Genomic DNA, 27,014 nt, shown 5'->3' on the forward strand with positions numbered 1-27,014 from the left:
AAAAAATGTCAAAAGCGTCTGTGTTCTGGGCGCATTAGGATTTACACAAACTCAGAACAGAAGGATATGCTAAAGCAAACCATGAATGTTGTTAGAGGAAAAAAGAGAAGAGGAAAGCTCCAAAAATCCAACCGCATCAGGATGTGTTAAGCATATATTTTTAAACTGAGTCCTGAGAGAGCATGAGAGAAGGGAATAGAAAACAGGCAGTAAGAGATAAGAAATCCTCTCAATTGAAAGGACCACTGTGAGGATGGAGACCTGAGAGTCAAGAATACCAGATCCTGATTGTGTCTGTGTCTGTCTTTTGAAGAGCAGACCACAAATTAAACTTTTCCTTGAAATTATATTACACTGTGACAAATTTCTAAAATTAAGCACAGAAAGCATGCATCTTTCCATGAAAGAGAGTTGAAAGTTGACCTTGAAATGTCAATATTTATTTTTCATTATAAAAAGAGCCAAAGTGTGCTTTCTGTTTCAAATATCTCTTGAGTTGGGGACCATATGTCTGAACTGGTAAAATCAAACAGTGGTTTCAATGCAAGTACCTGAAGTGAAAACAGAGTGAAGGTGCAGCAGGTTTACAGCTACACTCATTCTGGAAGGCATACAATTCAAATGGTGTGTAAAACTAAGGAAAGAAACATTCAAGCAAACTTGTAAATATTCTTAGAACAGGACCAACAATCTGGAAAAGAAGATATCTTGGTTGTGGTTTTGATTTCTCAGAGTTTGTCAAAGTATGGAATTCTTTCCAAATGTTTTATGCAAATGTGAAACATAGCACAGGTCATCAGAAAATGAATCTGGATTGTCTGTTCTTGTGTTCCTTCATGATCTCTTACCTTTCTAAGCAGACATTGTTTGTCTTCCACACCCTGCAATGTGGCAGCTCGGGCTGGACTAATCCCAGCCATTAATTACCATGCAGTAAATGGATCCATGTGGAGGAGTTTGGATGTTCATTGCCTCCCCAAAAAAGTGATTAATAACACAAAGAAGAGTACAAAGTTACAGAAGTGTTGTTTTTGCTACCTTCCCTGCTGATAGGACTGAGGGTAGTGAGCAGGCCAGACAGGTTTGGCCATGCAAGCTTGGTCCCTTACTGTCCCTGAAAGTCCCCAAAGCCAAGCAGTCCCTGAAAGCAGAGATGGGGTTGAGATGGATGAACTTTGTGAAGTGGATGGCATCTTCCAGATTGTTTGATCTCTGCTGGGCTGCCCTGACCTGTTTCTGTTTGGTTGGTATAGTGAAGTGCTGGGCAACATTCTAAAATTTAGTTGAGTTGCTGGGCAAATAAAGTGTAATTTTGCTGCTTCTCTCAATTGCACTTATTTTTTGTAACACATGCCTAATTGCTTTATTCAACATACATAATATCCCTAACAACTACATAGCAACACACTGAAAGTCCAACTGTGGGCATCTGACATGAGTCTGATTGAGTGATGCCAGCCTGGGAAGCAGGCACAATCCCCAATTTTCAGTGCTAATGTGTAAATGAAAATTAAGATTGAAAATTGAAATGATTTTAGACGATTCCAGAATATTGTTGTTTCTTTCAGGAGCCCTCACATTCTTTGATATCTATAAGTTAGGGGATTTGAGTGCCTACTTATTTACTCAATGTGCTGCATTCTTGACATGAAACGTGAAGCATGCATGCATGACTATTAAAAATGCCAAAAGCTGGGCTGTAAGTAGAGATTGCTGTAGCTTTAGTTTAGTTCCAAGCTGCCTGTTCTACAAAATTACCGGCTGACTTTGTGTTGGGTGGGTGACTCTGGCTCTGTCAGCCAAGGAGGGGCATTGGGAAATGCCCAGTTACTGGTCACATACAAGGGCCTTGCTAAACACAAGGGTTTTTGTATTACATCCCTATAGTAAAATGCAGGGCAACCCCGAAAAAGGGAGGAAATGACGATGAGGACTCTGTGCATATCAGAAGGCTAATTAATTATTATACTATATTTTTCTGTGCTATATTACTCTATATTACATTACATCTAAACTGAATCTGCACAAGGATTCAACTCCACTGAACTGCCCAGAACCTCGTGACTGACTGCTGACCAACAGTCTGCACACGCGCTTGGCCCTGATAACCAAGGAAACAAAACACCAAGACTTTGGGTAAACAATCTCCATATTGCATTCTATTTTTGCACAAACACAGGCACAGCAAATGAGATAAGAATTGCTTCTTCTTTCTCTGAGGTTCCTCGCTGCGATTCCCAGAAAATATCCTTGGGAAGCTGTGCCTTACTTTTCTCTGTGAACAGAAGTGCAGCCACACATCCTGACTGGTCTCAGCAGCCACACAGAGCAGGTTTGTCAGCGCTGTGACATCCATCTGTGTCTTGAGTGCTGTGAGCAGCCTGGGACACCGCAATACAAGAAAGACATTAAGCTATTAGAAAGTGTCCAAAGCAAGGCAACCAAGATGGGGAAGGAGCGGCTGAGACCATTTGGTCTGTTCAGCCTGGAGCAGAGGAGACTGAGGGGAGACCTCATTGCAGTCAGCAGCTTCCTCGTGGAGGGAGAAAGGGGAGCAGGCACTGATCTCTGCTCTGTGGTGCCAGTGACAGGACCAGAGGGAATGGCCTGAAGATGCGTCAGGGAGGTTTAGGTTGGTTATTAGAAATAGGTTCTTCACCCAGAGGGTGGTTGGGCACCAGCACAGGCTCCCCAGGGAAGCAGTCACAGCACCAGCCTGACAGAGCTCAAGAAGTGCTTGGACAGCTCTCCCGGGTCCGTGGTGTGGCTCTTGGGGATGGTCCTGTGCAGGGCCAGGAGCTGGACTCGATGGACCTAATGGATCCCTTCCAAATCAAAAAAATTCTGTGATTCTCTGATTTTGTCCATGTTCATAGTTACGGAATTGTCTTAATTATAGCGATGCTAAGTGATGCTCAGAGGAGCAGGGACCTCCGCCCTCGCCAGCCTGGATCGTGCCGGGGATATTCACGGTAGCCGAGGCCCCGGGAAGGGACCGAGCGCGGCTCGCGGTGGCTGCTGATGGTGGGCCCCGTGCCCCTCGTGCCCGGCCCACGAACTACAGCTCCCGGCATGCAGCGCGGCCCGGCCTCCCTCCCTCCGCCTGTACTACACCTCCCGGCGTGCGGCTGCAAGGCACGCCGGGACGGCCCCTTCCACGTGGTGCGCTGCCCGCGGCCGGGGAGGTGCCCGCGGTTTGCGACGTCCGTTTGCGGCAGCGCGCGCGGGCGCGGCCCCGAGAGCTCGCCCGGGGACCGGCGGCGGTGCTGCTCCTAGCGCGGGGAAGGGAGAGACGGAGGGAGGGAGCGCCGGGGGCTGGGGCTCCGAGCGAAGGGAGCAGCCCCGCCGCTGGATGTTCCGCGGGGCGGCGCGGGGGCCTCCTCCTCCTCCTCCTTCTTCTCCTCCTCCTCCTGCTGCTGCTGCTGCTGCTGCCGCCGCCGCCGCCGCTGCCGCCCGGTGTGTGCGGCGGGGCGGGGCGCGGCTGCCGGGGGCGGCGGCGGATCGCGGCGGGCGCCCAAGATGGACTATGACTTCAAGGTGAAGCTGACCGGGGAGCGCGAGCGGGTGGAGGACCTCTTCGAGTACGAGGGCTGCAAGGTGGGCAGGGGCACCTACGGGCACGTCTACAAAGCCAAGCGCAAGGACGGGTGAGTGAGTGAGCGAGCGAGCGAGCGGCACCCCCCGGGACCCCCGGCCCGCCCGCGCCCTCCTTCCCCCGGGCGCCTCCTGCCCCGCAGGCTCGTGTGCCTCCCCCCGCTCCCCCCGTTGGTGCCGTCCTTTCTCCGGCCCTGCCGGATCCCCGGCCGGCCGGCGCCCGGCTCCCCCCGGGTCACTGCGAGCCCCTCAGCGCTGTGCCGGAGTCGCGTTTCGGTAGCGGGTGGGCTTGGAGAAACAAATTTTGCTCCCGAGGAAAACCGTTCCCTTAATGGAGTCTCGTTATGAGAAATTAGTGGCCGCTTGTACCGTTCAGCCTGATCATCGGCTCATAGAACTGGGTTTTTTTGTTGTTGTTTTTAACAATGCCTTTTTTTAAAAAAATATGATTTATTACTTGTAGTCACCATTTTGGGTCGTCTTGCTGGCTGCTTCAGAAGCCAAAGTCTGCTCGTGCATTTGGGGCTTCGGAATGCTTTAAACCACCTTTTGTGTATGAGCAGTTCTTGTTCTAGACCTGAGTAAATTAATTTCTTGGCATAAACGTTTTGAAGAAAGACCGAATGAAACTGTCATTTAGGTTTCCCTCTTCCGTGACATGGCATCACTTGCTGAAGAGCGGAACAATAGGAAGTAGGGAGCAGGAGAAACGGGAGAGGCACGGGTTGTTCCTGTAGCAGGTTCTAAATTTTGAATTGCATCTAATCTTTCTCTTAAAGTCTCACCGCAGTGGTGCTCTAAATGCTGTCATTCCAATAAGGTGCATTTCAAAAGTCTGGCTATTATTTTTACATTGAATAAATAAACTTTAAAAGCAGACAGTGGTCAGTCATGGCCAAAATACGGTCTGGTTGTGTTTACATAAGCTTTTGATTCTAGAAGGAAATGCTCTGGCTGTTACCTGGAGAACAGCTGTAATGAAAATGGTTGCACCTTGTCTCGTCTCTGTATTGAACATGCTGATGTTAATTGCAACACAGTTACTTCAGCCTGAATTTTGTTTGATGGTAGGAGTCAGGTAACTACTTTTTTTGCAGAACTTTTATATTTGAATCCTTCCAGCTGTCCGTAGGAAAAAATCTTATCTTGCCCAAATTCTTTCTATTCTGGGAGGGCAAGAGGAAAAAAAAACAGTTGTAAGTGTGATAAGCTGTTGCCTCAAGTCTCCTTATATGCAGGCACAAATGCTGCTGATACACCCAGCCCTGGTTTCTCTGCCCATACAGAGATCTGTAATATGAAAAATAAGTCGAGGTACTGAAAGATAGGCTACATTTCTAATGTTTGTGTCAGGCAGCTTTGCAGCTGTTCAGCATGTTGGACTGCAGCAGCGTGTAGGGAATTCAGCATGTCGTACTGCTGAAGCATTTTTGGTGAAATTACCGGTCTGCTTGCTGTTGTTTGGGAGAGAATGTTTGAAAATGCTGCTGTTTGGAGAAATTACGGCAAAAATTGGAATTGTTTGCTTTAAAAATGGATTGTTGCTCGAACGTGGTTTTACAGTAATATGAGTATGTTTTTAAATTTTCACTTTTGATGAGGAGGGAAATCAAGGTATAGAATTTGCTTAAAGTTTGGGGAAAAAAAAAGGAAAAGATAAGCGATGTATATTATCTCCTTTTTTTCTTTGCTTTGTTGTTCATTTAGTGCCTTGTTTCCCATCCCTTTCCGTAGTACTTCCCATTTGCCTTTCTGATTTCTGAAAACTTTTTCTTTTAAATATCCTGTGTAACTGTCCTTGGACGGTCACTAAAATATGTAAACTAGAAGCATCCATAGATGGTTTTGCAGCTTGTAATGCATTTGTACATGTGTGATCTTAAATTACAAGAGTGGAATTAGGCTTGAAGTTGAGGGTTTTGTTTACATCCTTTTATCCAGAGGGAATTAGTTAAATCAAAGAAGCAAATAATAACATTTAGCAATAACATTTAACGTTCCTGAAGCTGTAGTAATGGATGGATGTTACATCCTGTGGTGGGGAGTTCCTGCAACAGAGTTCAGTATTTGTTTATTTGTACATACATATATTCAAAACATACTCTTGCATTGTTTTAGTAATGGTAAGTAACGATGGATCAATAATTTTTCAGTTGTTTCTAGAGTCTATGCAGCTCAAACTTTATTTTTTATATTTCCCTTGAGTTTACAAGCGTTCTTTAAACTTTGCTACATGATTCTAATTCCTAAATTAAAGTAGCGCAAATCTAAGATATGCATGGTAATTTTTGTAGTACTTTGAAGAGTGGTATGCAGGACTGCAAATACTTTGTTAACAGTACTGGTTCAGCTTTTTCTTAAATGACATCTTGTACTATGATGACTAAGAGATAGAAGGCTCACAAAAAATAACTAAATTTTAGTAATTAAGTTTGTGCAAATGTTTCTTCTAAGGCCCCTGGTGATAAAACCCAGTTCTAGAATACTAGCAGCAGTCTCTGTAATACAGCTGCAGTCTTCACCTCCTTTTTTTTTTAATTTTTATTTTACTGCTTTACAGGTTTTACAGCTGCCTCTGAGGTGCAGTAAGGCAGTTGAAAACTAGATAGCAGCTGTGTATCCTAGTCCTAGGAAATTAATTGCATCACTGGAACTACACAGGAGTATTTCCTGACAGTCTTTCAGGAATCTTGATGGAGTGAGAATCCTTCTAATGAAGGAGAGGTGTCCTGTGGTATGTGTGGTGGTGTCCAAATAGGAGTGTAACCAGGGTTTCTTTCATGCCTTGCTCCAAGAAAAAAGCTGGTGCAGCTCTGCAGTGCCCTTTGCCACAAGGTGAGGCTTGGGGTCTTTACTGGCCCATCTCAGAGATAGCTCCAGACCAGGTACAGCTTCATGGACATTTCTCACATATTACTTGCCAAACTTGACCCAACTGAACCCGAATCAGCTGAGTGACAATGTCAGGCATCGTAATTGGGCTCTATCTGATGCACCGCCTGCAGCAAAATGGTATTCTGGAGTTTTTATTTTAATCCCTTCTATTTTAAGTTTGTGGTCTGTCTAGGTGGTTGAATCTTCCTGGCTTTTTATTGGATGGTGGTGTCTTTTTCATCAGTGCAATACCTGCAGTGGGCTCTAAAACCTGCTTAGAGCAAAATCTGTGAATTGATGGGGTTTATTTTTATAGCAGAAAGATGTACAAAGAACCATTTGACTCTAATGGGGTTTATTTTTGTAGCAGAAAGGTGTACAAGAAGACATTTGACTCTAATGGTATGCACTGGGAAGGGAACGACTGGGAAGGGAAAGCAGGCATGGCATGTTGAGCATCAGTGTTCAGATAAAGGAACTGTTGCTCATCTCTAGTGTTTGTAGGATAGTTTACCTTTTTTTTTCTGGTCCAGAAAATATCAGTTACTTCCTGCATAAAATTTGCCTTATGTGCCATTTGGGTGCTCCCTCAGGGACACTGCTCAACCCTGCTGTTAAATCTACCTATTTGACTTAGGCAGGACTTGTAAAATAAGCCAGCAGTTCTTGTTGCGGGAACTGGCATGCAGATCTACTGTTTTTACTTTTTTTTCTCTGCAGCTCCCTGGGAGCTGAGTGCCAGTCATGGGCACACTGAGGTGGCAGGACACTGGGGTGTCTGGTGCAAGCCTGGGTGCCCAGCTTGTGCAGCACAGGAGGCACGGCCTGTCCTGGGGTGGCACCTTGTGCTGCGCGCGAGTTCCCAGGCTTACTGGCATCGGTCTTCCACTGCCTTCTTGGCTCTCCTCTCCCTTTTTATGGTACAGCTGTAGTCAGAAATCTGAGGGAGAAGTCTCTTCTGTGGAGGAGGGCTGACTGTTTCAGTGGCAATTTGGAGGGTTTCCAAATAATCATTTTTCCTGTTTATTGAATGTGGTTTGGATGAGAATAAGAAACTACTGAATGTCCCTGTTAGGCAGTATCTAACTTTTTAATTACAACAGCAAAAAAATTATGTAATTGAGGGTCTTGAACTGTAGAAACATTCCCTGGTGCTTTATTGAAAGCTTTCCTAATCTCTTGGAAAGAGACTTGAGTGGTGAGACCGAAGGTGGGAAACCAACACTAAGCAAACTGGTGCTGTCTTAGTTGTTGTCAGGAACTGTGAGAAGTGATGTTGGTCCTAAACACAAGTGGAATTGGACTTTTTTTTTTTGTAATTTCAGCACTTGGAGTTCTGTGTTGCAAGTATTGCTGTACGTGGGGGAGCAGATTGTTTAATTTGAACCTACTGACGCATTGTAATTGGCATTATGAAAGTACATCTTGCATGCTTCAAGCAGTCAAATCTAATCTACTTTTTTTCTCCCCTTGAGGGTTTGTCTGAGTTGTAGAAGAAGCAGAATGGTGGAAATCTAGTAGATGTCCAGTACGTTACTGGGTTGTATAATCTCTAATGTGACATTAGTTTTTACCTACCAATTAAAGGATATTGCAAGAATTTTGATTCTCTCTCAGAAACTCTTGTATAAAGAGAAACTGAAGGGATGAGGAATATTTATCTTGGAAGATAGAGAAGGCAGAACTGTTTAAGTTAGATAAAATAATGAATGGTATGGGTAATGTGCAAGATTCTTGTGCTATTCTTGTTTCACAGCATTTGAAGATGGATGACCCGGAATGTTTTCAGAAAACATAAAATATTTTAATGCAGTGTAGATAAACTGCATAACCTGTTGTTGAAGGGAAATGATAAGAGCATAGTGTCTGTTCTGTAATGTCAGAACCAGTCACTTCTGACTGTTGTAACTGTAGAAGTTCAGATGCTCGCTTAGACATCAGGCCAAGCTCTGTAATGGATGCAGAAGAACTGCTTTTGCTTGCTTCAGGAATTCTGAGTTTTGGTGATGTTTGTTTTTTTTTTTTTTAACACTAAACTACTTTCTGGCCCTTCATAGGGTGGTGAGCCAATGAGTTCCAGTTTGTTTGTGTTTGTGAGTGTGTATTGGTTGAATTGTATTGGATAAGCAATCACTTACTTTGCCAAGTTCTAAATCAACATGTCAGATTAAGTCTTTTTCTGACTTAGAGATGGGGCAGGTGAGAAGCATTTTAAAAACTTTTATTCTATTTTTAGTGTCACGTGAAGGATGAGACGATACAGATGCTACAATGTTCACTATTACATTTAGAAGCGGTTTTCTAATTATAATATGTTATAAACATTTCTTGGCTTTGGGGAATTTTCTACACATTAATTTACCACATTACCTAGAATTTGGGAGTGCCACAAGTAATGAGCTAAAATTTTACTTGGTGAGAAGTGAAACAGTGGGGCTAGACTTGAAGCATCTTGATTAGTTCTGTATGGAGCCTTTATAGGAATTATGTCATGAACTTCATGCTATTAGTTTTCACTATAAATTTTCAGACAACTCTTGTCTTCTCTCAGTGGTGATTTTGTTGTTGTTGTTTTTGGCTGAATGTTTGTGTGTTGATTTCAACTGTTTTGACCCGAAGCAGTTGGTGGAGATTGCACGCAGGTGGTGAGAACCGCCGAGCTGGCATGCAAGCCTTTGGCTTCTGACTCCTGTCAACAGTGGTGTGGAATTTCTAAATGCCACAAACTTTATTTATGTATTTAATATGTGGTATTATCTTCTTAAAATATATGCCCTGAGTCTTTTTGGATCCTTCACCATAGTAGTTACAAAGTTCCTAATTAAACTGTATCTACATAATGGGGTAGGCATGCCATATTGCATAAAGTCTTGTGCTCTTACATTTTTCTGGTCAACCACTCTTTTAACTGTCTTCCATCTTCTTCCTTCCCTTCTCACCCGGTTACATGGCTGGAGGCTTCATAGGTTTTTAAGGTCATGTGGTTGAGAGAGTCCTGCTGTGGCCTTTGGACCTTATTTGGTGTGATCTTTTGTTATCTTGTCACAGATGTGTTGTTTTATTTTCATGCCCTGCAGCAAAGGTTAGTTGGTGTTTCATTCCTACCCGAAGCTTGTGACAGGTACAGAGAAGAGGCAATGAAAGTAGTGTTGCAGAACAAGAAAGAAAAACACCAGAGGTCTGTCTCCATGTAGCTTGATTCTGGATTTATAAATTACAGTAATATGTGTAAATTGTGGGGGCATGGAGTGGCTAATGCGTGTACGCGATGTCCCATTAGAGAGTAGGGGTTCGTTTTTGAGGGTGCTGATTGTACAGGAGGCTGTGCTGTCACAGAACAGTGCTGCTGATAAAAGGCTTGCTGTTCTTTCTGGTAGCCTTCAACTGTAAAGCAGCCTTGAGTTTAGAGTAGAGAAGTCTGTGTTTTGTGAGTAGATGGGAATAAAGTTTCAGTGTCAGGCTTTATCCCCCCGGTGCTGTACCTCTCATGCTTCTCTCCCCCCACCGTCCCACATCTTTTCTTTGTGAGCTTGGCAAGTAATGCTGCATGTTACTGCTACGTGCGGGCTGATAACCATTCAGGAGGGTTTTGTGTTCTGGCTGGCTAGCCTGCTGTTCTCTCTTGTCTCCTCCAAGGCTCAACAAATGGTTTCTGAGACCTTGTCAAGCCCCATAATAGCACATTTGGGATTACAGCCCTAGCTTTATTCATAGTTACAGTTTTTTGTTAGGCTACTAGTGAATGAATTGCTAACTTCTGTGTGTTGAGGCTTCCCATTTGAGAGATAGCTACTTGAGTTTGGAAATCACTAGATGATCTTTAAGGTTCCTTCCAACCCAAACCATTCTGTGATTTTATGAATAAGTATATTGAATTTTATACAGAAGCATACAAAGTCCTTAGTAGATTATATAGGAAAGGTGTTGATAGACCATTTAATATTCTGGTTTTTTTTTTTTTTTTTAGTGGAGGATTCTACTAATGTTGCCCTGTTGCACGGGTTTTTTTGCATATCCTAGTGAAAGTCTGACTTAATCATAGGAGCATTTGGATGCCATAGAGTGCTTGTAAGATTGTGTGACACTCAAGCAAAAAGATACTGCTGTTCAGAAAACAGTTTCTATTCAACAGCTTCTTAACAACCTTGAGTGTTAAGTGGTAGTATGGCAAAGCATATTGTGCAGACAGTTTAGAATTTGCAGGAAAAGAAATGTATAAGCCATGATTAAGGCTGCAGATACTTTTTAAAGGACAAAATGTTCGAGAGAGCATAATGATTTTTCTCAACTACAGATGCTAGCCTAAACATCAAAAATTAAAATTATCCTTGAAAAAATGCACGTTTTGTGAGCAGGCAAGAACACAACTAAAGGTCACTGAAACAATCTGCCTGTTTTTCTGGGAAAGCTCTGCTGTGTGCTTGTAACACCTTGCATACAAGATGTTGACATTTGAATAAAGGACACTTGAGAGTTGCTCTAAAAATGAAGACTCAATTCATTACTGTCTGTGTGAAAAATAAGTGCAGCTGAGAATTTGAAATACAAAAGGATCTGAATTGCAGAAAACTCTTGATTCGACTCTGTAATTCTGGCCAAGATACGCTTTCTGTGAGAGGCATAGCCTTACCCTGTGAGTGGGGAGCCCTAACTTCAAATGTACTTCCAATTACGATTTGCATTCAGATAACTGGATAATCCCACAATGAAGCCTTGGAAAATCAGGTTTCATCAAGTGTGTTTTCTCACAGAAGCTCTGAGCAAGGTATGAAGCTTAATCAGAGCAACTAGCGCAAGCTTTACCTGGGCAGAACTTGAAGACACCAAGGCAGCAAACTTGTCCCTGACTGTAATTTGAATCTTATCTGACTTTTTGTACTTGAACAGCTTGGCTTTCAAAATCTCTCGTTTCTTTTTGGGTGAACATCAATCCTATTTAAGCAGGGTTGAACAAAACAACCCCTTGCAATTAAATGTGCTAACAGTGCCATTCGCTGTTATGTTAGCTCCATTGTGTAAAAGCCCAACTGGAAGCTTATGTGACTCTGCCAGATGAGTGTCAGATACCAAAAGACGTTTAGAAAAGACCAGCTATTGCAACACGGGAAGGTCTGTGGGTGGAGTGTAAGGGTGGGGGAACAATATCATTAGGACTGCATTTACATCTGCCTGACTTGCTTGCCTGTGCTGCGTTGGATCAGTGAGGCTGCAAAGCAGAGAATGCAGCAATGAATGGCTTGTTAGCCTCATTGCATGTAGGTGGGTGCTTTTGGGCAGTGAGGAATGCCCAGACAAAACTTGATGGTAATGAGTAGTTACTTAGTGAAACAGATAGGGCACGTACAGAGGGGGGATCAACTTGGGAGCTGGCCTACAGTAGGGTGAAAGATGGAAACCAATACTACCGAGGACTGTCTGTGATAAACATGGGTTGTTCTTTGCTCCTGGCATATGCCGAATCTGTACAGGGTTAAAAAAAAAAAACCTGCTTGAAGTACCACTTCAGTTAAAAAAGAAAATATGAGGGGTGGTGGGAGGAGATGGTCTCTCAAAGCTAAAAGAGAGCCAAGATGTTGAAGTGTTGCAAACTGCCTGGGAACAGTGTTTGAAGCTTTGCTGGGCTCTCAATGACTGATGGTGAGTAGGTACTCTAAACCCATCAATTAAAAAAATGTGACATGCTCAAATAGTAGAATAAAGGAAGCCCTTGGGAGTGAGGATATGTTCTTTGAAAAATTAAGTCTTCTCTGAAGGATGAATAAAGAAATAGGAGTGAATGTAGACATTATGAAAGAACTTAAAGGATTAGCAGGGAAGACAGTGATTGAGGGATCTGTCTCAGGTGCAGACAGTTGTCAAGGAGCAAATTTCTAACCAGAAAGTATAACCCTGTGCTTTAAAATGTCCCAGTTATGAAAGTCTGGAAAGGGGCAGTGGTGAGATCAGATTTTAAAAGGACTTTCTGGAAAGTGGAAACTACTAATTGATAAGGTGAACCAAAAGCAGAGATAGTGGATCCATGGTAGGTGCTGAGATGGAGAGAACAGTCTTGCAAAACACATTCAGCGCTTCATAAATCAATTAGAATGCATCAATGGAGTTAAAATATAGGCTAAAGACAATGCGGTTTATGTAATCTTAACTATATTTTCAAAAGGCATCCTGTTAAGCTTCCTACCAGAGACTAAAGCTGAATTTAGAGATGGTCCTTCTCTGTATGGAGAAGTTAGAGATGTTAAATAATGGTGAGAGGTCATTAGTGCTATCTCCCAGGAGTCTGTGCTGCTCAGAAGTTTTGTTTGAAAATCGCTTGCCATAAATAATGGGGGAGAAGCTTTGCTGATGAGTGTTACTTGGGATACTGAAGGCAAGGGCTGATCATGAGGGCTTTACCCTGGCCATCACCATCTCCCAATAACACATTGTACTTGATGTGGAGCTATTTGTTTGGGAAAATGGTCCTTTCTTTAGACACACACAAGTTAATTTTTGGTTAAGAAAACAGTTGTGGTGTTTATAATGACACTTTCATGAAAGTGCCAGTTCAATGCAAGCAATTGCTAAAAAGCAGAGAGAATCACAGAACTTAATAGCAATGGAGTGGATCACAAAGCACACTGCCAGTGTTGGTATAAGTCTTATTTTCAGTATTGTAGGTGCTTCTAATTCCTTCATCACAGAACCAGCAACAAAACTCGGGAATGTGGAGCAGTGTCTGTGTGAAAACTTCATTCATTCTCATGGACAAGGATTCTTTTGTCTGTGAGAGCACGGGATGGGTAAAGTATCTGAAATCTTGAGTGTCATTGAGAAGAAACAGTTGTTCAGTGACTGGATACATTTCTGAAAGAGAATTCTCTTAAGGGCAAGTAAATAAGCTAATATAGTCTGTAGATTTGTAGCTCGTGAGTTTGTGACTGTTAGGCTTTTTTTAAAAGCAGCAAATATGTTGCTTCTTCTGTGTAAACAAAGTAATGTCATAGATTTGACTACTGATGAAAAATGGGCCAAAAATAGAAATTACCCAATGAAATTATGGCTTTCTGGAGTATAGACCTGTGTTTTAACCCAGTTTGTAGCTGATGCTTTGAAATGCTGTGCTGTCTTTATGCCGCTTCTAGTTTCTGCAATGATAAAAATACTGAGGTGAGTTAAGAGCAATCTGAAGAAGAGAAGGAAAGTGCAGATTAATTACAGCAATCTTTTCCTTTAGAGATATTTGTGTAGGCACTTGTTTTGTTTCCTATCAAAGTAGTACTGGTAAGACTGCCATCGCCTTCGGTAAAGCACCGTGGAGCTTTGAGTCTGGAGCAGGGGTCTGCTGCCCATCAGCTAATCTCATAGGAGTGATCTTCATAATTGTGTGGATTTAAACCTAGGTTTTAGGCTGGCTGTCAAATTACAGTTTTGTGTATTAAGAGACGAAAAGAGAACCAAATCCCAGGGATTCTCTCCCCTGCAGAAATTTTGTGCTGGAGCTAGTTGCAGGGCTATGGGCAAGATGGTCTTTTTTGTTGGGGTTTTTTTGCCCTTTTTTTCTGTTTTTTTGAGTTATGGACAGCCCTAATTCCTGTGGTATTACCACTAGAAAGCAGGATGTGAAGTGAGTGGTAATCTTGCTTTTTCTCCTCCATCTCTGTGTCTCTCCTTTACTCAGTCGTTTGCTGTCTTTTGCTCTTACCACATACTTTGTTAATGCTGGTTTTGATACTCCTTGTACCCTGCTGTAAATGGACAGAATGAGTTAACCTATGTTAGTGAACTTACTTAACATTAGTTAACTTCTTTTTTCAGAAGTAGATAACTCCTAGGAAAATGCAGGAAGTGAGTTCTGTCATGGACTGTGGCACAGATCAGAGCTGGCATAAAGGAAGGGAATGTTTTGGCTGGGAGCAGCACGGCAGAGATGTCGAGAGAAGACTTTTCCTTTTGACCGCAGCAAATTCTTAGATCAGAAGAACCACATTTACAGTGCATCATTGAATTTACTTGGTTGCTTTGAACTTGCTGCCAAACTACATGTTGTGGCAAAAGTTGTTAATTAAAAAAAAAAAGAAAAATCTAAGAACAAAAGGAAAAAAGGGAATCAGTAATTGCCGTTTACCACATCAGCCATCTCAGAAGCCCTTGTATTTATTGGCTTGCTGTTGATGGTTTTTCCTCCAGCTTTGGAGAATACTTTTTCCTTACCCATTAAAAGCTCTGATTATTGAAGGATTTATTTTGAAGTAGAAAGTATTCTCAGCATGAGCCTTGCTATCTGATGAAAATAATGATGCTGTTCTGGCCCAGCGATCTTGCCATGTCCTCCTAAGTATTTTGGGAATGGAAAAAATATTGATGCCTTAGCTAGACCTTTAATAAATTCAGTTCTGTTAATGCATTTTCCCCTGGACTAATTTATTTGTGTTAGCATTGAGGTGAGTAATACGGGCTTTTATTTTCATATGACGTCTTGTAAAATCAGATCCGAGTCCATGAAACCAGCTTCAGTGAAAAACTGTGCACGTTATATGCTTCTATCCTTTGGTAAAGGTTTTTCTTTTTGCTTTTTTAAAAGTACACAGTCTAAAAATTGCTTTTTTTGCACTTTAAAAATATTAAAAATATTAAAGTGTTGACTCATTCTGAAGCATTATTTGAGGATAAGCTGTATGGGGGCGGGGGCAGCAGGGGTCTAGTAGCAACAATGAAGAGCACAAACTGTCTTTTTTCCCTGCTTTTGCATATGCTGTCTTTTGCATCTGCTTTTTCTGTGTATCATGTGCATGTCTTCAAAAGGGGAAAAACCCAACCCTTACCAAGCAAATTTATTGAAATTTTGTCTTAGAGGGAAGTCTAATTTTTTTTTATTCTGCTGGATTGTTTAATGTTTACATTTTAAATAAGATCTTTCTGCTAGACCTTAAGTTAAATTTTTAATTCAGCTAGATTTTATTGACAAACTTGCAAGATATTTGCTGCCTAGCATTAAGGCATTTATTTTTGTTACATCTCCAGAAAAAAAGAAGAGAAAGGCAAGAACAGCAGGGTAATTAAAATGTAATATGAAATTTCTGTCAATTTTTCTGAGTTTTGCAATGTGCAAGTTTTGCAGGGATGGTGTATTGTTTGGAGACTTCATTCAGCTCTAGCGAATTCTAGACAGCTGAACACCACTTTTTGATTTTTGTTGGTTTGGTTTTTGTTGTTTATTTTTAACATGTTTCCATGCATTTTTATTTTTATTTTTATTTTTATTTTTATTTTTATTTTTATTTTTATTTTTATTTTTATTGTTATTGTTATTGTTATTGTTATTGTTATTGTTATTGTTATTGTTATTGTTATTGTTATTGTTATTTTTATTTTTTGTCTATCTCACATTTAAAGTTGAAGAGGTAAATAACATTTATTTCTGTATAAATGGGGAAGCTGTCTGAAAGCTCACTCCTTTGGGAGTGAGCACCCTTGAGTGTGTGATAATTTAAAGATGTCCTAATGCTGGCATCTGTATTAGAATGGGTAGAAAATACTGCTTTTAGTGGCAAGGACAAATATGAAAGAAGTCACACTACTTTATGAACTGAATTTAATCTCATCTACTGATTAACTAGTACCAGCTGCACTTGATTCCCTTCTCTTCCTGGAATGAGATGTTCTTTATTTTCATGTTCTCTTTGTAGAGGAGAGGAGAGTTGTAAACTGCTCTTTTTAGCTGAAATGCTTAAAACAATAGTTCAGATTCACAGATTTTCTGACTGGGTTGTATTATTCATAATCCTTTCTCATATATTAATATATAAGAGGCTTTCATGACAAAATCTGGGATTTTATCTCAGTTTTGGCAGATTTCTTCCTTGAAAAGAACAAGCTAGAATTTATGATGGGATAAACTTTAAGCTGGTTGTAAATACATTTAAATACTCTAGGCTTGAATAAATCTGAACTTTTAAAAATAGTCATGCTTTGGTTGTGTGGAACACAGTTTATAATAGAGAAGATAATGTTAACCTATTTCCTGTAGGTTTAATGCATGTTATAGAACTACTGCATTTTTCAAAATGTTTTTAAGTTCAGTCAAATGAAGAAGCAATAATTTGAGCTAATATTTATCTTCTGATTTGATTTCGTCCAACTTACTTTAGCCAATTTAACTGAAATGTGCTCATAAGACAAAACCCATGAGTGACTCTTGTAAAATTAAGTTTTTTAGAATAATAAATTTTTGAGAATTTATATTCATAATATGCATAGAGCATCAGTAAAAGTAAAATAACTTCTAAGTCCTTCTTAAACCTCTATAAGAGAAGAACATAGTTTTAGTTTATATTGTTTACGTATTTTGTAAAATGTGTCTTTAGCTATGGTGAATTTTTCCAATGATCATAATTACATCTGCAGGGGGTGCTGCACTTAGCTGGCAAATGTGAATGTACTGCATCCAGTTGATGTGGAAAAAAAAGTACTGGTTAGAAGCTAATCTGACGTCATCTTAAATGTGGACAGGAACTGCTGTACTTCTGCTATGTCTGCTTTTCGTTTTTATCTAAGTCTGGTGTTCATCTGAGCCCTCAGCTGGCCACTTCAGTGTACTAATGGGGCAGAAAGTGTACCAAAGAAAAATCTGGAAATACCTTTCTGAATAAGGTCAGAACAAGCTCATCTCCATCAGAAAACGAGTGCCTGGGCTCTAGTGCAAAGGACAGGAGTTTGTGTGTATGAAAAAGGGGTTGTTTCAGCAGCAACTCATTGACTCAAAGCAAGCCATTGTGCAAAACTTGGTTTTCAGTTATTTTTGTCAACATAATCGGAAAACATTTTGATATGTGAAAACCAGCAGGTTTTGTAAAATGGAAATTACAGGAAGATGAAGTGGTTGTCATTGCATCATTGTTAGCTCAGATATTTTTGAGAGAATGATTTATAGGATTTTGTTCTTTATTTTAGGATTACCTGAAGGTAACAGAGTCAGTGATGAGATTTACTGTGTGTGCTAATTAGCTTGACAAAACTTTTGACCTAAATGTGTTTCTGGGAAGTCAGGTGCTTATAGTGTGACTTCTCAGCTGTTGTATCTAGTAGCCAGTATCCATTTTTTCCTGTATAATTTATTTTCTGCCGATGCACATAATTTTTGCTATTTGACTGTTACCCTCTATCTTCACAGAACTGTTATATCTCATTCTGCAGAGTTATACCTGGTCAGCATTGTACATTGAAATGTGTGCAGTGATAACTGCTGGGTTCCATACATTTAAATGTCTTTACAATTTGCAACATTTCTCATTCTCCGATGTTGTGACAATGTAAATTTAAATTTTACTGCATTCTTCAGTTTTAAAGGCAGTTTATGTGCTTGTTGAGGATTAACCTCGGCAGCTCAGGTCCATGCAGTCCAGGCTCTCTCATTTGGCCCTGCGTGTATGATGAGATCATGTCGCAAGCTTTGCTAAGGTCAAGGTAACATCCTGTGCTTTTTCACTGTCCTCTCATTGCATGGGACACTCCGGTTGATGAGACACAACTTATCCTTGGAAAATCCTTGCTACTTGTTCTCAGTCATCCGCTTGATTTAAAGGAGGGTTTGCTGTGTAACCTTTTAGTAGACTGAGATTTGGCTGGTTGGCTTATAATATCACTGAACCTTTTTGCCCTTCTCAGAGAGGGTCCCGATATTTGCCCTTTTCCAATGATCGGGAATCTGCCAGTGTGCACTGTGACCTTTTGCAAATGACAGAGTGGCTTTGCAATGACATTTGCCAGCACCGTTAAGCACCCTTAAATGCAGCCCACCTGGTCACATGGACTTGAGTGTCTCCAGTTTGTTAGCATTGTCCCTAATTTGGTTTTCTTCTACTTCCTTTCACCAGGACTGTGCCACTAGTGTTGAGAATGTGTAGTTGTGAAAATGTGCTGTGATGTGAAAACCAATGCCAAGAAGGCACTGAGAACCTGAACCTCTTTTGTTCTTTGCCCCTTGGTTCTCCAGCTGCTGGGATGGTAGTTTACAAAATGCAAAACAATTAGAACTACTAGTATAAATAACTAATTCTGGCAAAATTATTTAGTGCACGAATGTGGTGTTGATAATATCTGTGGGAAATAGATAAATCTATTTTTGCAAGTCATCATTTGATTGGGTACCAAGTCTATTCTCATCTTGCTGTGCTTTCTAGAAAATTATGTCTTCTTATGGTTTGTATTTAAATGTTTGCTGTGGTTGTATTATGGGCATTTAGTATAAAAGGATTAAATCTTTCAAAAACTGCATTTGTGCATTTATGCACTTCCCAGGAACTGAATTACTGCTTCCAGTAGACCTCATTGGATCTCTTGTATGACTAGGGTGATTCTAATTTATTTAAAAATAAAACCAAAAATTTCCACTGGTGTGACGTGGGAGAAGAGACAGCGAATGATGCCACAAAATGAAAATGCCAAGTCTCCTAAATGTTATACTTTGCTGTTGTGTTTGATTTTCATAATTTAACATGTAGAAATTAAAAAAAAAACACCTACACATGTTTTATTAGTAGGCTTATCTTTCATTATCAGTGTTTTTTTTTATTTTTAGGGAATAAGAGGCATAAACAGTTAATTTTCTGTAGAAGAGATACTGCATTTATAGTTCCCTTTGGCAGTTGAAAACTTAAGTGGCTGTTTCCTTCACATGTTTAACTGCAGTCAGATTTTACATCTCCTTCTTTATAGACACAACTAATCCCACATGGTGACCAGTTAATTTTGAATTTGAGATTTTTAACTGTAACAAGAATTTACCCTGATCGTCCCTGATTTAAAGACTTTGGCACTTTATTCTGCTATATTTATTACTTAGATGAATTTTGAACTGCTCTGATGATCTGAGTAAAGGGTATATTGTAGTGTTATGTCAATACATTTCTACAGCATTTTTGGTATGTGAGATGAAATTACAATTTATTTTTTTAGAATCTGCCTTTTATGTAATAGGCGTCCTTTCTTATGTACAGATTTTTTTTAGGTGCAACATATTTTACACTTTTAAATGGTACTTTAGTAGGTTTTTTTTTTTATTTTGCTATTGTCATTAAAATCTGTTGGACGTGGTGTTGAGTGTAACCTTTTTTTCAAGTTTACACCTCTGATGTTAGTGTTGTCCCTCTGAGGATTTTCCACAAGGTTATGTAGTTTGCTCATTCCTACAATAAGTACTGCTGTTGTCAGCAGCAGTGTACAAAGTGAGTTTTCTTATTCTTGCTGCTCTCATGCTGCATGTTACTGCTGCGGAGCACCACAGAGTTGAAGATACCAACCTGTTTAAGTGCAGGAAAGTAAGAGTAAATTGGTAGGAAAATAAGTTTGCAGATTGGCCAGTTTCTCTAAGCCTACTGGTAGGTGGAGGATCTTCTGAGGTTACTTAATGTTTAAATTCTAGGCAACAGGGAAAGAAAGCAGATTTTTCCCAACATGACCTGTCTATTAGAAGGAAGAAATTCAGTTGAATTGAGTCTTACTGTGCCCTTAAAATACAGCCTGCTAAGTGGCCCATTTTGTTACTCACAGTTGGCTGTGGAAGATGTTTATAAAGAGGACTTCTTTAAATTGTTTTTTCTTTTTACTTACTACTTTTTTTTTTCTGTTTTGCCTTTGAATGTCTCTTTATTTTCAAACATCTCTTTATTTTCAGAGAAGGAAGTTGCCCATGTCCAAAATCATGGAGAAGCCTTGGGCTGCATTATGATTCTAAACAGATTATTGGCAAAATATTTTTTTAAGTTTTGTAAAATAAGGTTGGTCATGGTGTTTGGCACTCCTGCAGACGCTTACCGCTCTCTTTAAAAAGTATTCCCCCAATTTCCTTGGCTCTGAAAGAATTACATTAGGTTTTTCAATGAAAATACCACTTGGCTTAAAGGTAAAAATAGGATGTTCCTACTCCTATAAATAGAAAAGCTGACATTGGGTTTAGTTGGGTAATCATGGTATTTTAGCAGCCTCAGAGTAGAACATGTTAGGAGTGGGTTAGGAATTGGTTTATTGCTTTATATCTCAACTCTGCCAGCACAATTCAGAGAATTTAAGTCTTAAAAGTCTTTGGTTATTTTTTCCCCTCATTCTGGAGTGGAGTGTAGCATGGTGCTAAAAAATGTGCTTTATCCCTAAACTTAATTTATTTTCCTTCTTTTTGCCATCCCTCTATTTCTTCTAGACTGCATGGGTAGGCTGAGGACCCAGCAGAGGCCACTTGGTCCGAGTTCCCACTTGCAGCAGCTGGGCAGAGCAAAGCAAGGGAACAGTTCATTCCCCACAGCCCTGGGTCACTGTAAGGGCAGAGCAAGATTGGGCTTTGAAGCTCTTGATTTCAGCTCTTAAAATGGCCTTTAATGTGAGAAGATTAATTTTTTCAAGGACTTCATTCATTGCTTAGAGGAGACCAAATGGTGTGTTCTTCGAGCCACCCTGTTGAATTTCAGCATTAAAGCCCTGATTGTGAAAGAGTTAGCATACTCAGCTGAAAGAGTCTTCTTCCAGTTTTGTTCTAGGAAACAGCTGAGGGTTTTTTCCCCTAAAAATTTCCAAAGAAGGTCTGCCATCTGGTATGGAGAATTTTAGTCCAGATTTAATTTGGCAGAAATTTGACCAATTAAAAGTAGTTGTACCATCTTAAGTGTATGACAGGCTTCATTGTTGTAATATGGCTAGATTTGTGGTGGTACCTCATGTTAACACTGACTTGTCCTTCAAAGACCTTGAAATCTAAGCAGATGAGCAGCAGGGCAATGAGAGGAACCTTTAGTCTGGCCCACTTTGCTCCCTGTCCTGACAGTGGTGGTAATGCATGTAACAGCAGCTGCGTGGAAGTGCTTCTCTTGAAATAGAGATCTCTCCACGCACCTCAAAATGAAGAAGATAAACATGTAGGGCAGTGAGAATAACCTATAGTCCAATTCATTCTGCTTCATATTTCTATTAACAGCTGGATAGCCATTGCTTGCTTAGGCAGGTAGAGGATAAAACAATTTTTAGCTGTGAAAATTTCCCCCTCTTTCTATCAGCAACATTCAGAATCTGTGTGCTGTAAAGCAGCTTGGGGTTATGTTCAGAAGCTGCACGTGGAGTGGTCCATAACTTCCTTATCCACCATGAGTTTGTGTTAATTTAATCTTAAAATCAAATTACCAAAGATCATCAAAAGATCAAATTATGTAATTGGATCTTAAATCTGTTTGTGCTTCTTATCCCTGTAATAATCTTACATCATGAGTTGCACAGTTCAGTTTTGTGCTTAGTATCATAATGGCTTCATGCAACTTGTTTTCATCTAACTTGTATAGAGGTATGTACTCTGGGGAATTGTGTAACAACACCTTGTTTTGGCCACAAGACTTTGTGCTCAGCATTGTCTCTTTCTTTTCCAGGCAGGAAATTTTAGGGGTTTATTACATGGAAGCTTCTTAATGCCTTCTATTTTTGCCTTCCCTATTCTTTTTCTCTTTTTTTTTTGTGTCAAATGCTGTGTATTTTCTTGTCTTTTATCTCACTGCATCCATGTAATTGGCCCCTTACTGAAATCTTCTCTTGTCTGCTTGCTGTTAGTTCATTCTCCTCATTATCTGTGTTCAGATTTTGCCCAATAATTTCACACTATTTTCTGCATTCCCTAGGTGGTGATGAATAGGGAGAAGTGTGTGGTTTAGGTAGAAATAAAGCAATTCAAAGTTTTACAGATTGTGAGAACTGGAAGGAACAAGTAGATTGGTTCCCAGTCCTTAACTACAGCTTAGTTTTATGTGCCTTAAAAATGGTTGAATTTTCATTTTTTTAGGATGGCTCTTCATGGCTGTGAAAGCTGGAGTCATTAAAAATGAATAAGGCTTCTTATGTAACTTAGAGATTTGAGACTGTAAAAGTGCTCCAAATATTGAAGCAATGCTGTTAAGTATCATGCCCCCCAGGAGCACTGTGGATGCCTGCCCAGAAGTGGGAATGACAAGCACTCCCTCTCTTAAAAGTTTTGAGTCTTTGTGGCTGAGAATGAGCAAGAATTCAGGGTCTTCTTTTGCTGCAGTTCATCTCTTCCTGATTTTGCTTTTGGTAGTTGGAATTACTGATAGGCTTGCATTTTCAGTAAGTGACTCTAAGGTTTATACTGGTTGAAGTACAGAAAGGTCACAGTATTGCTTTTAGGAGTGTTATATACATTTGAATCTAAGCAAGCTTTCACAGACTCATAAAATGGTTTGGATTGGCAGGGGCCTTCAGGATGATCCAGTTCTAGCTCACCTGTCAGGGACAGGGACACCTTCCATTGGAATCCACTTCTGGATTCTTCACATTGCTCTAACATCCAGTGTAGTTTTTTAATTAATCTTGGCAGTTTCAATTGCAGTTTGGTACCTAGGAGAAAGAAAAGGTGTTTTAATGTGACATTAATTCTGGGCTGGTCAAGAATTCATTAAAATATGGGCGAGACTTACTGTGTCCTAGAGTAATACATTTATGTGAGATAAAGCTCCAGCTAGGCTTATTTCTAGTGCTAATTGTTTGCTGTGTGTTCTTTTTGATAAGAGAAGGAAGAAATGGAAGAAGTGTTAATCATTGCATTTAGTAAAGCAAGTTTTTAAGTGATGTCAATCTAATGAGAGCAAACTTATTATTTAACTTTATAGAGTGTTGTGGTTTGGTTACAGTTTAGCTGGATATCCAGGCATTTAACTGATAAAGAATGAAAAGAAAATAACATGCATACTTTGCATTAATTAGAAACTGATCTCTGAATGGTACTGAACAGCTCACTTTGAATTTACGGTGCAATTAAAAAAAAACCAAATTTCTTTTTCTCTTCACAGGAAAGATGATAAAGATTACGCTTTAAAACAGATAGAAGGTACTGGAATTTCCATGTCTGCATGCAGAGAAATAGCAGTAAGTAACAGTTGTTTTTACTTGCAAACTTACTAAAATTATTAATTTGCATGCATACTGGATTTTTTCTGCTCAGTCATGTTATTTTACTGTGGATGCTGTATTTTTATCATAGGGGTATAAATTAGGTACAAATGTCATGGGAGATTTTATGTACCTGTTATGTATGCTGTCTGAAACTTACTGGTTTTAAGTTGCAACTGCCTGCCTCAGGGCAGATTATATTTAAATGCAGCAATTTAAAAACAGGATTGGCGTTAGTGACTTAAATGTCACATTTGGTCTGACTTTTAGTATTCAGTTCTTTTTCTAACAAAATTAGTTCTTATTGGTTTACAGAGATTAAAACATTTTAACTTCTGTTTAGGTTAATAAACTGAGGCTGTTGTTGCCTTGGAGGCTGTAATACAGCCATGAATGCTATTCAAACATTTTCTTTAGTTTTTCAGGCTTACATTTGTATATTTCATGCCTTTAGAAACTGGTGAATAATGTCTGGTTATAGTTCATGAGAAGCTTGGGAAGAAGTAGTGGAAAACCCGGTGTTATGAAGCTTACCTGTTGTATATTCTCATGTTTTACAGCTGCTTGGGTTTGTTCTTTAAATGTTTCAAATGAAGTTGCTTTCTAAAAGGAAGTGTGCCTAACTTATTTAGGGTGTGTGTGGGAAGGGAATAGTTTCTTTTCAGTCCATATTCCTTAAGAGTGTAAAACTTCACCCTAAATTTCATTTTCTATGACTGAAGTGAGTACTAGGCTTTCCCACTTAGTCAAATTCCAGTTGGCTTGGTGATGTCAAAAACATTAGTCCTTGCACAAAGGTGAAAAAGAAGCACAAAGAGTATTCTTTACGAGATGCTCTTTTTGTCCAATGGTGAAAGCTGAGTCCTCTGCTATTATAGGCATCCACTTTGGATTAAAGGAGCAGGAAACAGGGTCTTAAATTTTGTTACTTTCAGCCACTTGGGCACATGTTTTCCAAATACTGTGACTCAGGCTGAATGCTTTTAGGAAATGTCAGCTACCATTTCAGAGAGATTTGGGATAAGTTGTTGTCTTTCTGCAATGATTTACCTAAAAAGATTTGAAGAGTTTGTGCTGCTTGAACATGGCAGGAGAAGCCTGGCTGGTGTTAGGGAGGTGACTCTGCTCTGTCTGTGACTGTAATTCAGTTTCTGTGCATTATGAGAATCATTAACTTGGCTGACAGGCAGCAAGGATTTGGCCTCATTCCTCTTGGGCAGCAAGGTCCCCCAGTATTGATGGAAAAGGAACAAGCAGCAGGAGTGCTTTCTCCATGCTCTGAGCTGCTGCAGCACGTGCCTTTGGAAGAGAACAGCAGTACAACTCAGGGCCATGTGTGACAGGATTGGTGAAGGAAGGAGGGAACACAGTGCAAATACCAAAGATGCCAAGAAAGCAGGTATCGAGAGCGAAGAGAGGCATGGAGCCAAAAGCAGGTGTAGGGATAGAAGGAGAAACCTGAAGCAATATGTCTTGAACTTCTTTGCTTCTGGTTATGCTTCCAGGCTTCTGACTTCTAATAATGTGGCTGAATTTTCCTGCAGTTGAATTAATAATTCACTGTGGACTTCTGGGTTTGAATTGGTTTCTTGCCATTCTTTTGATGTTGCTGTTTGAAGTGAACAGGAGAATTTTTTTCCCCCCTGGAATGGTGTTGTTTATTTTCATTCTGTTAAATAGATTTTTTCCACCCGTCTATCAGTTAATGTTATAAAGGGAGCAAAATGAACCTCCTATGGAAATGAATCAAATTGATGATGATTATAATCATACTGTTTATATTGATAATGTGAATATATGTAACATATGTGAAAATGCTACTGAGTTAACCAGCAGTATTATACCGTGTCATCTGTACATATAAATAATAAAATTATTTGTTGTTGTACTTAAAAAGTCAAGGCTGCATGCCAGACTTTGTTACAGTGTGTTCTGGACTATCCAAATTAACATCAATGTGTTAAGAGCGTGGTGGTGTTAGGAGGAACTAGGATGATTTGGTTTACATATGAGCCATATCCATTTCTGTTTCTCTGGAGAGCTGAGGCTTGTATCTTCTACTCAGTGACAGTCTAGGAAGAATATAGTTTGATATAAATCCCAGAGAAGCTCTGCTTTTTACAGCTCTGTCATGGCTTTTGTCTTATGATGTCTAACTTCAGGTTTGGAGTATTGAGCAACTTTTATATTTAAAAATGCCCATAACTTACTCTTTTAAGACATCTGTTTGATGCAGACATCTGAGTCAGAGAACAGTGTAAGAAAAATAAAGTAACTATTTAAATTCATCAGTTACAGGGAAAGGTTTCAACTGGGATAGAGACCTGATTTCAGATGTCTGAATCAGTTATGGGCTGAGTTAGATCTATAACTCAGTTTAAATAAGTGATTTGTTTGGGGTTTTTTCCTTCAATCATTTGAACTTTGATTTTCTTCAACCATCTGTTTACTTGGTGGAGCTAACAGTTACTGTGCTAATTGAATCAATATGTTTCACATCAAGCTAGTTGAAGAGCTGTATTTTTCCTTATCGTTGCCCTATTCATCCACCATGGTAAACATTTCTGAATCCTGCCTCTTTCAGAACCTTAACTGAATGTTTGGCTACTCATATCTTGTTCTCTGCAGATCTGTGCACTGCCTGCTATACTGGGTATCTGTTTTGTGATCTGCAATTTCACTTCTGAGGATTTAGGCAGGCACTGAAAACTGCAGGTTCAGCATGCAACGAGTGTAATTTGTGGTAGATGGGAGAGCAGAGAGATCGAATGGTGAGAAGATTTGTACAAAAATATGCAGAATGTACAAGCCCAAATGATTGATTCCTCGTCTTCTGATTTAATCACGTGGAAGAAAGTCATTACAGTCTATCCACCTGAAATAGTGCAGCAAATGCTATTTCACAGTTCACAAAGCAGGAGAATTCTTCAAGGCTGTAGAAAGCTGAAGTAGTTAACCAGGCTTTAAATAGAGCTTCAGGAATTTGTCTTGGACAGTTTCCTATGTAGAAGTCCTAGCTTTTGAAGCAACCAAGTCACTTGCTGTAATGTGTTATGTTGATTAGCTTTTTTCATTCAGTTTTAGCAGGTTTGCAAGTACTTTGCTTGCATATGCTTCCTTTGGCTAGCGAGGACTTGGCTTAGGCTGAGGTTTTGTTTGGGATTTTTGTTTTGTTTAGTTGAGGGAGCTATGAGGGTTTTGGGATTTTTTTTTGTTTGTTTTTTTCTTTTTACCAGTTTTCCATGTAATTTGTTTATTGGTGCCTGGTTGGGTCAACAGAAATACCTGATAGCATTAATTTTTGTCTTGGCTCTGAAGAGGAAGTAGTTGGGTGTCATAGGAGATGCTTTCAGTGATGGAAATGGTGAAAGTGACAGTGCAGATCTGAGGTGGACAGTGCTGTGCTCTGGCCGTGTCCTGTCAGAGTTGTGTCCTTTAAACACCATATCCAGTTTGTATGAGTTAAAACAGCCTCGAGGCTGCCAGGGATGGAACAGAAAACTACAGAACAATAAGCAGCTGGCTTCTCTGGTTGTTTTTGCTCTTTAGGTCTGCCTTGGAGGCATTCCTAGGATTTTTTGTTTCCTGTTGTAACAAGTGCAGGCTGTTAGCACAAAAGATGATGTTGTCTG

General features: G+C 40.0%; 1 protein-coding gene across 3 annotated transcripts in view; it reads left to right on the forward strand.

Annotated features, from left to right (window-relative positions):
* Positions 1-3,140: 3,140 nt before the first annotated feature.
* Positions 3,141-27,014, forward strand: part of CDK8 (cyclin dependent kinase 8) — a 74,918-nt gene continuing 51,044 nt past the window's right edge. For 2 of the 3 annotated variants that reach the window (XM_074535262.1, XM_074535263.1), the window contains exons 1-2: positions 3,143-3,647; positions 23,283-23,358. In XM_074535262.1, coding sequence (XP_074391363.1) covers positions 3,520-3,647; positions 23,283-23,358 — 204 coding nt within the window. In that variant the 5' untranslated portion in view covers positions 3,143-3,519. Of the gene's footprint in view, positions 3,648-23,282; positions 23,359-27,014 lie in introns of all 3 variants that reach the window. The other variant, XM_074535264.1, reaches the window with a different exon arrangement.

This window comes from Zonotrichia albicollis, chromosome 2 (genome assembly GCF_047830755.1).
Source record: "Zonotrichia albicollis isolate bZonAlb1 chromosome 2, bZonAlb1.hap1, whole genome shotgun sequence".
Taxonomy (NCBI): Eukaryota; Metazoa; Chordata; class Aves; order Passeriformes; family Passerellidae; genus Zonotrichia; species Zonotrichia albicollis.